The 12,402-nt window shown below is 41.6% G+C and overlaps 1 protein-coding gene across 2 annotated transcripts in view; it reads right to left on the bottom strand.

The window, feature by feature from the left end:
- The window catches only part of MSH6 (mutS homolog 6), a 40,524-nt gene extending 37,552 nt beyond the window's left edge, over positions 1 to 2,972 (bottom strand). Inside the window, exon 1 of one of the 2 annotated variants that reach the window (XM_088149099.1) lies at positions 2,523 to 2,972. In XM_088149099.1, coding sequence (XP_088005225.1) covers positions 2,523 to 2,704 — 182 coding nt within the window. In that variant the 5' untranslated portion in view covers positions 2,705 to 2,972. The remainder of the gene's footprint in view (positions 1 to 2,522) is intronic. The other variant, XM_088149101.1, reaches the window with a different exon arrangement.
- Between the last annotated feature and the right edge of the window lie 9,430 nt (positions 2,973 to 12,402).

Genomic DNA, 12,402 nt, shown 5'->3' with positions numbered 1-12,402 from the left:
AAAAAGAGGCAGATACCTATTGATAGACTGATTAAAGCAGTAAAGTATAACAAACTACCAAACAAGCACTACAGCTGTTCCAGAGACAGAACTGTCCATGTATTGTCGAAGGCTTTCACAGCCGGAATACGATGGCTGATGTGGGTCTTCCGGGTTGTGTGGCCGTGTTCTGGAAGTTTTGGTTCCTAACGTTTCGCCGGCATCTGTGACCGGCATCTTCAGAGGACAGGAGCACAGAGCTCATCCTGGGCACACAGAGAACTGCTTCTGTCTGTGCTCCTGTCCTCTGAAGATGCCGGTCACAGATGCTGGCGAAACATTCAGAACCAAAACTTCCAGAACACGGCCACACAGCCTGGAAGACCCACATCACCCACAGAACTGTCAATATTTGTCTGTGACAGAGACTGAATTCCTAGAGATGATATTTCCATGTAAAGAGCAGGAAAGGATTGAGAGATAAAAAGATTACTATTCTCCATATCTTGTTCCCTTATTCTTTAAACAAACAAGAAACCCAAGGATCAAGTTTCTGGAATAATTTCTGTTTATAATAGGAGGCATCCTTGAACACACTGAATGATTGTTCTGAAACTTAGGTGATCAACCAAAAGATTGAAAAATACCACCTTGCCTTTGAATAGGAAGACATTATTGTTGGACACAAACTACAAAGTAATCTAAGCATTCTACAAAAGAATATACTTTCCCTCTCAAAAAAAAGTATATATTCTAAAAAATGACAACAAATTTTTCATTTCAGAGCAAATGGGTTTCAAGTAACATTCAATGAACTCTTAGCCTTCATTCCTGTTAATTCAATACTAAGCAGATTATGATTTGAAAAACTTTAATCAGGCAAATTACACTACAATCATGGAAATTATGGGTAGGCCATATCATCTTTATACAATTAGGTCTAACGATGATTTATTGAATCAGCTTGTATAGATGGAGTTCATGCAGATACTAACCCATGAACAACAGTTTATAAAGGCAAAACAACATTAAACCACACAAATTAAATTATCTTAGTATGGTATCCAAATCCAGTCAATATATTTCTACACCATGCAAGTGGAAGGACCTAGGTGAACTTGGATGGACTTGAAAAAACTAAGTAGGGTCAGATATATTTAATTCTTGGGTGGGAAACCATGATAATAATAGGACCCTAGACTTGATTTTGTGTGTGCACACTTTCAAATTAGTCTTGACTCCTGGCAACATTCTTGGCAGTGGTTTGCCACTGCTTTCTTCCTAGGGCTGAGAGTGACTGGCCCAAAGTCACCCAGCTGGCTTTGTCCCTAACGCAGGATTAGAAGTCAGTCTCCTGGTTTCTAGTCCAGTGCCTATAACCACAACACCAAATTGGCTTTTAGGCTAGATCAGGAAATTAAAAACAAAAAAATCTGAAAAAAGACAATGGCAAACCACTTCTGCACTGTTGACAGAATAGTCACCAAGAGTCCAGCTTGGCTCAAGGAAAACTTGACTATGAAAAAGGCAAGAATAAGGAAATGCTCTGAAGCACTAACATTTCCAAAGCAGGTATCACCCTAAGATAGCTATTGCTATGCATATTTATGATTGAAGGTGAGTAGGATAGACAAAATGAAAAGTGAATAAACACACCACAGAAAAAAATGGAATTGAATGTAAGATTTTAACCATAATGTTGCCCTATTTTTCCATGTTACAAAATCACTATTTTTTCCATGTATGTACTATGCTACCACTACCCACCCTACCTTATATATTACTTTCCAGTAACTCATTTTATATCAACTTTTCTATTAAACTTACAAGACAACTGAATAATATTTTCAAAAATGATAAACTGTGCAGTACCACTCATCTCAAAAGCTACACTAACACTTATTACCACTATCCATCTTCATTCCAATGAGATACACACAATCAGTATACAATCAGATGAACAAGCCAGGTGAACAAACCAAGTCAACAAGAACTCACAAGCTTGTCCTCTGCAAGGGTAATCCGAAGCATTTTCCACTGTATTCAACGGGGCACAAGAATTTGATTCCTTAAGACTTAAAATGCCAGAGAAATGAATGAGGAATGGATGATGAAATTAAATGCGATACTGTAAAATCCCTGTGCTGGGCCTACATATCAATCTCACTGAATAACTCTACCTTAGGTAAGCAGTTCTACGCTTCATCTACCCATTCTGGCCTAGGGCCAGGCTATTATATCACCACGATGCCCTCCAGCAACGAAGAGATGGCTCCAGATAGCGGCAAGTGAAGTGTCAACGAGGGGCTTGCACGAGCAGCTGCACGCATGAGGCGCCTCCCCCCCGCCCAGCGCTCTATTGTTTTCCGCTTCCCGGACACATTTTTCTTTCTCGCCATGCCTGCTCTCCGCTCCACCTCCCTCTAAGCGCGCGCTCCTGGAGGCGGAAGCTGCTTAAGGCCTAAGTGGAAGACCCCGGGACGACGAAGCCACCCCACAGCAGGCCCCGGCTGCCTTCCCCCTGGCGCTGGGCCACGGCTCACCAATCCACGGGCAGCGCTCGCGTCCTGCCCTGGCTGCTGCTAGGGGCACCGGCCGAAACCTTGGGACGGCTCTCGGGGTCGCTTGGGGGGCTGCCGCTGCTGCTGCTTCCGCCGCCGCCGCCGCCGCCGCTCTTCTCCGCAGGCTTTGAGAAAAACGTTAGGAGGCTGCTCTGCCGGGACATGGCGGCGGCCGGGAAAAAACAAGCCGCCGCCGCCGAGAAAACGAGGCGATCGCTTCTGCACCTCCTCTCCTCCGTCACGCTGGCTGAGCAACGCGCGAAATCTACGACCCCGCCCAGTCAGCTCCGGGGCAACCGTCCCAGTGCAGTTCCGGGCGAAGGAGGAGCCCGCCTTTTGCCCCAAGAGGAAGCAAAGGCCCGAGCGAGCGGGAAGGCGCTGCTCGAAGATGCTCCCGCTACGGCTTCTCGTCAAAAGAGCCGCCCTCAGCTGTGAGCCAAAGGGCTGGTTTAGAAACGGAGAGCCGAGGACAGTTAGTCCTTCCGGGTTAGGAATAATCAGCTGCGGCGGGAGTAGCCTCCTCTAATCTGTCCCCCCGTTGGGTTGGTCTGCAAGCCTCAGCATCTCCGCTCCCCGCCTGCGTGACCTGGAATGGCGAGAGATACAGGGCATTTCAGTCAGCAGCAGGAAAACAGTGCGGCGAAAAATGCGTTTCGGGCCCCTATTTTATCTCAGGAATGAAGCAGAATAGGGGTTCCGTCCTCCAGAGGCGGGGGGGGGGGAAGGACCCTCTGGTGCCAGTCTCTGGTCTTTTCAGAGTGATTCTGAAGACAATGCGTTGCCTCCATCCAAAGGACTTCCTGAATCTCAACATCAGCAGAAAGGAACCAAGAGTATACATCAACATTTGCCCTGAAGACATTTTAGTGGGCATTTAAGCATGTGCACCAGAACACACAAATTTAACATTACCCCGAAACTCCACATGCTTTCTTTTGAAGGCCACATACATTAGCATACCCACGTGTGGGCCAGCTTTCCCACAAGAATCTTAATTAAAAAATAAAAACAGATTAGGTTACCTTCCAGATAGGCAAGGACATGGCAAAAGACTTTAGAATCATTGGGAACCCCCTACCCAACCCCAGGGATAGGGAAAACATGCCTTTATTCTCCATGCAAGATGTTGGAGAAAAATCTGTAAGGGAACTCCTGAATTTCCATCCCATTTGCAACTTAGAAGTTTTCTCTCCCTTCTCAAGATGCTGCTCATTTTGTCTACACAAGCAGGACACCAGAGGACTTGTCTCCAAACACTTTACAGGTAGTCCTTGGTTAATGATCACTTGTTCAGCAACTATTCAAAGTTATGATGGCACTGAATGAGGGGGACTTATGACAGGTCCTCTTAGTTGCAGCCATCGCAGCCTCCCTGTGGTGACATGAAGGTTGCAGCCATTTGCAACCTTCCGTAAGAAATAGGATATAAGTAGGTGTGTTGTTTTTACAGAAACTTAAGAGATAAATGAATATGGAGAATTGTTTATGGCATAATAGTTATAGCTTTGGCCAAGCAGAAACAAAGAAACCTAATCTTACATTCAAGAAAAATTGGAAAAACAGAAAAAGGGAAGAAGGTAAATGGCTGCAACAGGATGCAGTTAGCTTAACCACAAACTCCAGATATTTACAGGAACACAGTAGCCTTTAAGATGACATGTAGGTAGAAGTACCAAATATGGACAATTGTAAATAGAGGTAAGGGGGCTTTGGAGTAGAGTAATGGGAGATGTAAACTAAGGCGGGACTTCCAGAAATTGATTTAGGCGTATCGGATAGGTTGTAAACTCCCTAGTACCTGACCAATGGGGAACCGGAGCAGGGCTTTTCGCATCTGTGATAGGGAATATAAGGAAGACCAATTGCTAAGATCTGGGTCTACCTCATTGCTAATGTGTGTGCACCTGTTTTTGCAAAAACGTTAATAAATACTTTGCTGCTTCTGAAGACCTGAGTTGGGTTTTATTGATAACACTTCCGATAAGCAAAGTCAATGGGGAAGCTGGCAAAAGATCATAAATGGTGATCATGTGACCCCAGGATGCTGCAACAGCTCAGGCTTCACCTAACAACGGCAACTGGGACTGCCTCAACTGCCATCATAAGTCAGTGTGGTCAAGAAAAGAAAATGATATTGAAATTTCAAGAGGGAGACACTGTACTAATGGATAATGTGGCAATACAAAAAGCATTTCATCAGTATTATTCTAATAAAGAGCCAGTTTGGTCTAGTGGTTAAGGCACCAGGCTAGAAAGCGGGAGACTAGTCCTGCCTCAGGCATGAAAGCCGGCTAAGACACTTTGGGCCAGTCACTCTCTCTCAGCCCAGCTCACCTCACAGGGTTGTTGTGGGAAAATAGGAGGAGGAAGGAATATTAGGTATGTTATCTGGCTTGAGTTATTTATAAAAATAATATAGGCAGGATTTTAAAAAATCTAAAAAAATTATACAGAGGACATGACATTTCGTCAGAGAAAATAGATGAATATTTTAAAAAAAACAAAATCTACCAAGGATTACAGGGAAAGATTATGTTGCGCCACAAAACGGGTCTGAGCTTGGTGCCGAAGCCAAAAGACATCCAAACACGAGGTGCAGAATGAAGGGTTGCTTTTATTAAGGTACCAGAACAAAAGGACTCCAGCCTGAAAGGCAGCGGGAGCCCTGAACACAGTTTGGTTACAATTTTTATACTTCCCCAATTCCCTCCCCAGTTCCTCATTGGTCAGGTACTATGGAGTTTACAACCTATCAGATACACTAAATACAATTCTCGGATGTCCCGCCTTAGTTTACATCTCTCACTACTCTACTCCAAAGCCCCCTTGCCCCTATTTACAGTTATCCATATTTGGGACTTCTACCTACGTGTCATTTTGAAAGCTACTGTGTTCCTGTAGTTTCTTAAACAGCCACAGTCTGTGGTTAAGCTGGCTGTACCCTGTCGCAACTATCTACATTCTTCACTTTTTTATATGGCTGCAAGCTGCTTTAAGCCTATAGCTAAATTTCACACATGCTGTTTTCCAGGTTGTGGGCCCTCTTGCAAGCGTTTCAGCATATTAAACCCCCCCCCCTTTCCTAACTGTACCTCCTCTTCAGAATGGCATTGGTGTGGACTCAATTCCACATATGAACCTGCATGGAGATTAACCCTCTTTTTCTGACCCTTCAATTATGAATGGACCTGAAGGGCATTGTTTTGATACACAATTTTTTACTCTCTCTATATATATATTTCACATAATGTATAAACATACATGTAACAGTGCACTCTATCTTACTTATAAAGGGTTAACTTGCTTTTGCCTTCCAAGAGAGCACACCATTCCCCCACCCCATTTCCTTTAGAAGCAATTAGCCAGATGCCTGACTGCTTTTTGAAGCTATAAATTAGCTCAGTACCAGGCTGGGACTAGCAAAGAAAAAGTATCAGAAGAACTTTCCAATTCCAAAGAAGAGATAAGGACCGACATGGGGTGTTTCCTTGGTAACCAGAAGAAAAAAGTTAAACTTAGATTCACCTCTTTAGGAACCACCTTTACTCCTCCTTAGACCATCCCAAAAATCCCTTGTATGGGTATGGGGGAATGTACTATTTGAATACATTTGTAACTGTCGATAAATTCCTGATGTTTGCTTTTGCAAGGTGTGATTCCATCAGCATTCATTGCCACTATGTTGATTGGGTTCACCCAGATGTGTCTTGGCCAAAATATATCTGTTTACTTTCAAAGAAGCCTCGTCTCAAGTTCTATTTGGTTCTCTGAACTTGGGTAAACAAATAAACAAAGGCTAGTGCCTAACAGACCCATAACAATAAGGGGGGTTTCTGAAGCTATAAAAAAGATTAAACCAGGAAAAGTATCTGGACCAGATGGATTATCAGGTTCTCACTACAAATATTTTGAGGATGAACTTTTACAATCTCTGCAAAACGTGATGAACTCTATTTTACAGGGAGGAGAGATGCATGAAACTTGGAAAGAGGCAAATATAGTTTTAATACCTAAAGAGGGACAGGATTTGACTTCAACAAGAAATTATAGACCAATATCATTATTGAATAATGACTATAAATTATTCACGACGATTCTAGCTGATAGGTTGAAAATAATTCTACAAGAATTTATTCATGAAGTTCAATGTGGGTTTTTACCTAAAAGATAGTTAAAAGACAATGTTAGAACTGTGTTGGATATTCTAGAATACTTAGAACAACATAATGAAAAACAAGCTGCATTAATTTTTTTAGATGCAGAGAAAACCTTTGACAATTTGAATTGAACTTTTTAATTTAAAGTTTTGGAAGATATTAACTTTGGAGAGAACTTTATAAAATGGATAAAATCAATTTATACTTCACAGAAGGCACAAATAATTGTTAATGTAGATTTAACCAAACCATGTGTTGGCCACAAATTGTGGTTTCAGCCCAGCCCTTTAACCCAATGAAAGACTGGACTTGAGAAACTCAGTTACTCATTTATTAAGGCACCTTAGTAAGTGAGGACTCCTTCCCAAGAAGAGAGCCCTGAAAATAGAAGACATGAATCATTTATACCTTTTCAAAGACAGCATCATAATCAGAGGTTACATGCAGAAGACAACTGTCGTTGGGGAGAATTTCTGTGATTAAGAGGAATGTTCTGCCAAGAATGTTATTTTTGTTTCAAACAATACCTGTTTTGACATCTGATGTATCAATTAAACAATGGCAGAAAGATATATCTGAATTTGTGTGACAAGGGAAAAAACCACAAGTTAAATATAAGGTGTTACAAGATGCAAAAGAAAGAGGATTGGGATTACCTGATTTGAAATTATATTTTGCAGCTTGTTGTTTAGTTTGAATGAAAGAATGGATGCTGTTTTGAGTGGTTTTGCTGAGAAATAAGTGGGTTTTGCTGAGGAGAATTAGAAGAGAATGATCTGAGAATCTGAAGAGAATTATTAGAATTAGAAAAGCATGATCTGAGGTTCAGAAGGCATGGTCTTCTGTGGTATGATAAAGTTAAAGTTAATGTAGATTTTAAGAATCAATATATCAGAAGTGCCATACTGAAAATATGGAACAGATACAAACTCAGACTGTGCCTGAAAATGCCTTTATGTGTCTCAGCACATGAAGCATTTTACGGGAAAGAAACGGTAGGTAAAGAAAAATTGTTAATTTATTGAGAGTCATTAGAACAGGAACATGGAGAATATAAGATGAAATCAAAAGAGCAATTGGCTGCAGAGAGATTTAGTTTTCAATGGTTTTTGTATACACAGTTAAGAGAAAGATTTAAGGTAGATAATAGGACATTTGGACAGAATTTGAACTATGTACAAATGATGAACATGTAATCGCTAAAAACTTTGGACACAATATACTGATGGGACAGTGGGAAAATATGTGATTAAAAGGATTGAAATTTATATTATGGTATAATCTAAAATATGTTTTTTATAAAATGATGTACCGTTGGTATATGACTCCAGAAAAATTGTCTAGAATGTATAAAGGTACTTCAAATTTATGTTGGAAATGTGGACAACATGAAGGGTAATTTTATCATGCCTGGTGGACTTGTAAAGAAGCCAGAAATTTCTGGGTTCAAATACATATAATGATACAAAGAATTTTAAAGATCAACATTCAGTTGAAACCAGAACTTTTCTTGCTGGGATTAATAGATAGCCAATTAGAAAACAGACATGGAAGATTATTTTTATATCTGATTATTGTTGTGAGACTGTTATATGCGAAAAAAATGGAAAGACTCTGAAATACCCACAATGGAGGGATGATTGGCGGAGATGACAGAACTAGTAGAGATGGCAAAATTAACTTGTTTGATTGGAGAAAAAGTAACAACTACATTTATTAGTGACTGGAAAATCCTTACAGGTAGTCCTCGACTTATGGCCATTTGTTCAGTGACCATTTGAAGTTACAAAGACACTGAACAAATGGTGGTTATGACCAGTCCTCAGAGTTCCAGCGGTCCCAGCCCCTCTCCCCACAGTCACATGATCGCGGTCTGGATGCTTGGCAACTGGCTCGCACTTATGACTGGTTACAGTGCCCCGCGATCATGTGATCACCATTTGTGACCTTCCCTACCAGATTCCCCAGAAAGTCAATGGGGAAGCTGGCAGGGAAGATTGCAAGTTGCTGGGGTACGTCTACCCCCCCAGCCCCCAGCCCCTCTGAGCTCATGCCATGCCAGCCACTCACACACCCCACGTACCCTCCTGAGCCTCACCATGCCTCCATTGCACCCTTGTGCACCTCCATGCACCCTTGCATACCTTCCCCAACCCTTGCTGCACTTCCCTCACAACCTTGTGCACTCCATCGCACCCTCCCCCACCCGACAACAGCCACTTACCTGCCTGCTGGCTTGCTTGCAAGCCACCTGGGACTTGCAACTTCCTGCCAGCTTCCTCAGTGACTTGGTTGTGGGAAGCCAGCTGGAAGTTGCCTTGCCTAATGATCATGGGATTCAGTTAACAATGGCAACCGGGATTGCAGGGATTGCCATTGCTAAGCGATGCAGTCATGCTTTATGACTGCATTGCTTAGTGATAGAAATTCTGGTCCCAGTTACCATCATAAGTTGAGGACTATTGATGGCAGCAAAATTGGAGTTAATTGATAGAGTTAGACTGGAGTCATAAACTATTGAACTTGCACCCCTCAACAGAACATGCCAACAAGCTCTGTGGTTAAGCTTACAAACAGTCTAGAACAGGAAGATATTGATCAAGTGTGAAGTTAGCTAGCATAAGAATGGGAACAAAGATGTAGATGTGTATTCAGATAAAGTTTAAAATAAAGAGTTCTAAAACCACTAAGTATCCCAGATACAGAAAACCACCAGTTGTCATGGACACAGACACATGGTTTGAAAAGGTGTTATGATTATGGGATGTTAGCTATTAAGTACACATGCTCAACTATGTGACCAATCATGTAACTTCTGATTATGATGCTGTTTTTGAAAAGGTATAAAAAATTTATGCTTTCTATTTTCGGGGCTCTCTTGGGAAGGGGTCCTCAATTACTAAGGTGCCTTAATAAATGAGTAACTGAATTTCTCGAGTCCAGTCTTTCTTTAAAGGGTTAAAGGGCTGGGCTGAAAACCACGATTTGTGGCCAACACTATCTGTATGGACTTTTTGCTAAAAAAAAGAGAAAAATAAACTTGTGATTTACGGGTTTGAAGATTAGAAAGGGTGGCTTTTGGAAAAAAGGAAATTATGATGTAACTTTAGAGAGAGAGGGCAAAATATAAATGTATTTATAACTACTGTCAAGAAGATTGGAAGCTGCTTATAATCTTTCTTTTTCCACTATTTACTATTTTTCTTTATTATCTTTATTTTCTTTTATGGTTTTTACTTTGTTCAAAATTTTTTCAATAATTTTTTTTTTAAAGGAAGAAACTGGATGTGCCTCTGACCTCTATATAGGAGAGAGCTTTTGCCAATACATGCATCAGATGAACAAGAATATTTCCTATTTCCCTCTCTGGTGGAAAGAAGGGATGGCTTGGACAGGAAATAAGGACTGACATATACAGGTAGTCCTTACTTAATGACCACAACTGGAACCAGCAACTCTGTCTCTAAGTAACATGGTCATTAAGTGAAACATCACATGACTGCACCTGACTTACGATGTCAGTTCCACTGCGGTTGTTAAGGGAATCACCTCCATTGGTTTTGCTTGTTGGAAGCCGGTTGTGAAACTTGCAAAAGGCAATCATGTGATTGTGGGATGCTTCAACTGTCATAAATGTATACTGATTGTGAAGCACCCAAATCATGATCACATGACTGCGGGGATACTGCAACAGTCATAAATTCAAGGAACAGCCATGAACTTACTTTTTCAGCACTATCATAAGTTTGAACAGTTGCTTAACAGGGCAGTTGTTAACCAAGGACTACTGTATTTAATTCTGAGCGCAATTCACCCCACACCTCATGCAGATATACTCAATTTAGCAGAGAGCTGTTTTCTAACCACCCAAAGGTTCCTGTAAGGAAATGCCAGCCAGCCATACTATGTGGTTCTGCACTGTTAAGCGCTGGAATGAGTCAGGTGACTGTTAACCCACTCAGGCAGCCTTCCCAAGAAGTGAAATTTGTGAAAGATATGAAAGAGACTCCAGATGAAGTCACCTTTCTCCCAGCTGTATTCCAATCCAATGGGAACCCTTTGTGGAGCGATATGAGGCCTATTGCAAAATCATGTGGGTCTTAAAATGGAGACTGTTAGGAATAGTCTCACTGTAACATTAAGAGGTCATTGTGTTGTATATGGTACCACAGCTTACAAGCAGTTTTCCCAGGATGGGAAAAAACCTTCTCTGTAGCATGGTTGTGGCCCTGTTGTAAAAATTATTCTGCAAGGCTGACCAGCACCTGAATTTCTTTATTAGTTAAGCTAATCACTTCCTGCAGCCTCCAGAGCTGCCAGGCTTAGGAGGTAAGGAGCCTGTGGCCTCCCCTTTTCAATGTAAATAGCCTTTCCATTCTTGCTAACAATGTAGTTAACCTTTCACTCTCCTGATCAAGTAACCAGCTTAGATTTATCACCTGTAGCCTGGGGAGCAGGAAGTACACCTCATTTTCACACTTGTGCTTTTACTAATATGAAGGCACAAATGCCAATCTCATGTTTCAATCGACCTGGCATTATTTCCTGGTGCAGATGGGAGGGGGGAACTTGGGATTATAAACCTGGATGCTAACAAGCCTATTTTACAGACACATCATGATGAAGTGCCTCTCCTGTCACTGTCTATTATGGCTAATTGGAATGAGAGATCTATTGTTTGAGTACAGTATGTTGCTTTTACTATTTAATAAGTAGTGAGGGCCACCTGAATCAATTTATTAACAAACAATTAGAAACTTTTGTAAACCATGAATTAGCTTCACCTAGAGTTATTCTGTTGTAATCACTTTGTCTGGGCTTTTGCTTGATAAGAATCAGCACTTCCTTAACTTGCTAGTAGGGGCTAGAAAAATTGACCACAAAGGCTATGTAGGCTGACCACAAACATTCTGTAAGGTTCGCTAGCCTGGATTCTATAATTTCCAATGAGACTCCAGACAGAGGTTTTTCCAAAGCAAATACAGCTTTTATTTCTGGCCAGAAGAAAAGCAGGGTGGACTGGTCTCTGTCCGGCTGGCAGAAAGTAGACAGGGAACAGCCACACCCAGAACAGTTTACAACAGCTTTTATACCTTTTTGTTATCAGGAAGCATCTAGGAGGAGGGTCACAAACACAAGTGTGCCCGCCTTCTAAGGTTGGCATAACATTAGCCCAAGCAACATAAACCAATAGTCAAGTCTTTAGTCCTCACTTGTTCCAGGGGTTCCTCATATAAGGCATTGCTATCTAGCTTGCCCGAATCTTGCAGAGAATGTGGTTGCAGAGTGTGGTTAGAAGCAAAAGCAGGTGCAACAGTTCATGCGTGCTCACGAAATGTGTCTAGGAGCTGGGAGGAGGAAAAGGTAACCACATCTTTCCATTTCCTTTATGTCCCTTTACAATCGGCATAACTTTTATATGCTTAGCACCTTATAACTTTTATAAGATTCCTAGTTTCTTTAACTGACCTTCAGCCAAACAGTTCCTATGTCAGCAGAAGCTTGAGGTACAGAAGCAAAATAGGCAGTTAGTCTAACCATTCCTTACAACTCCATACATAGAATAGCTGGCAGGTTGTTGCTCCGACACCTTGCTAAAGAAATTTTGTAAGTGAGCCCATTACTTGAATAAAGAAAGGAGACATGGCATTCAGCTCCAGCTGCAGTTAGAGGTGTCCGGACAAGGGTCCAGAGGTGAACAAAAG

The sequence above is a fragment of the Python bivittatus genome, unplaced genomic scaffold (genome assembly GCF_059951505.1).
Source record: "Python bivittatus isolate LINGU-HERP-01145 unplaced genomic scaffold, Pbiv_v1 ctg000020_np1212, whole genome shotgun sequence".
Classification (NCBI taxonomy): domain Eukaryota; kingdom Metazoa; phylum Chordata; class Lepidosauria; order Squamata; family Pythonidae; genus Python; species Python bivittatus.
The sequence above is the reverse complement of the archived record's forward strand: the minus strand, read 5'-3'. Positions and strand labels throughout refer to the sequence as shown.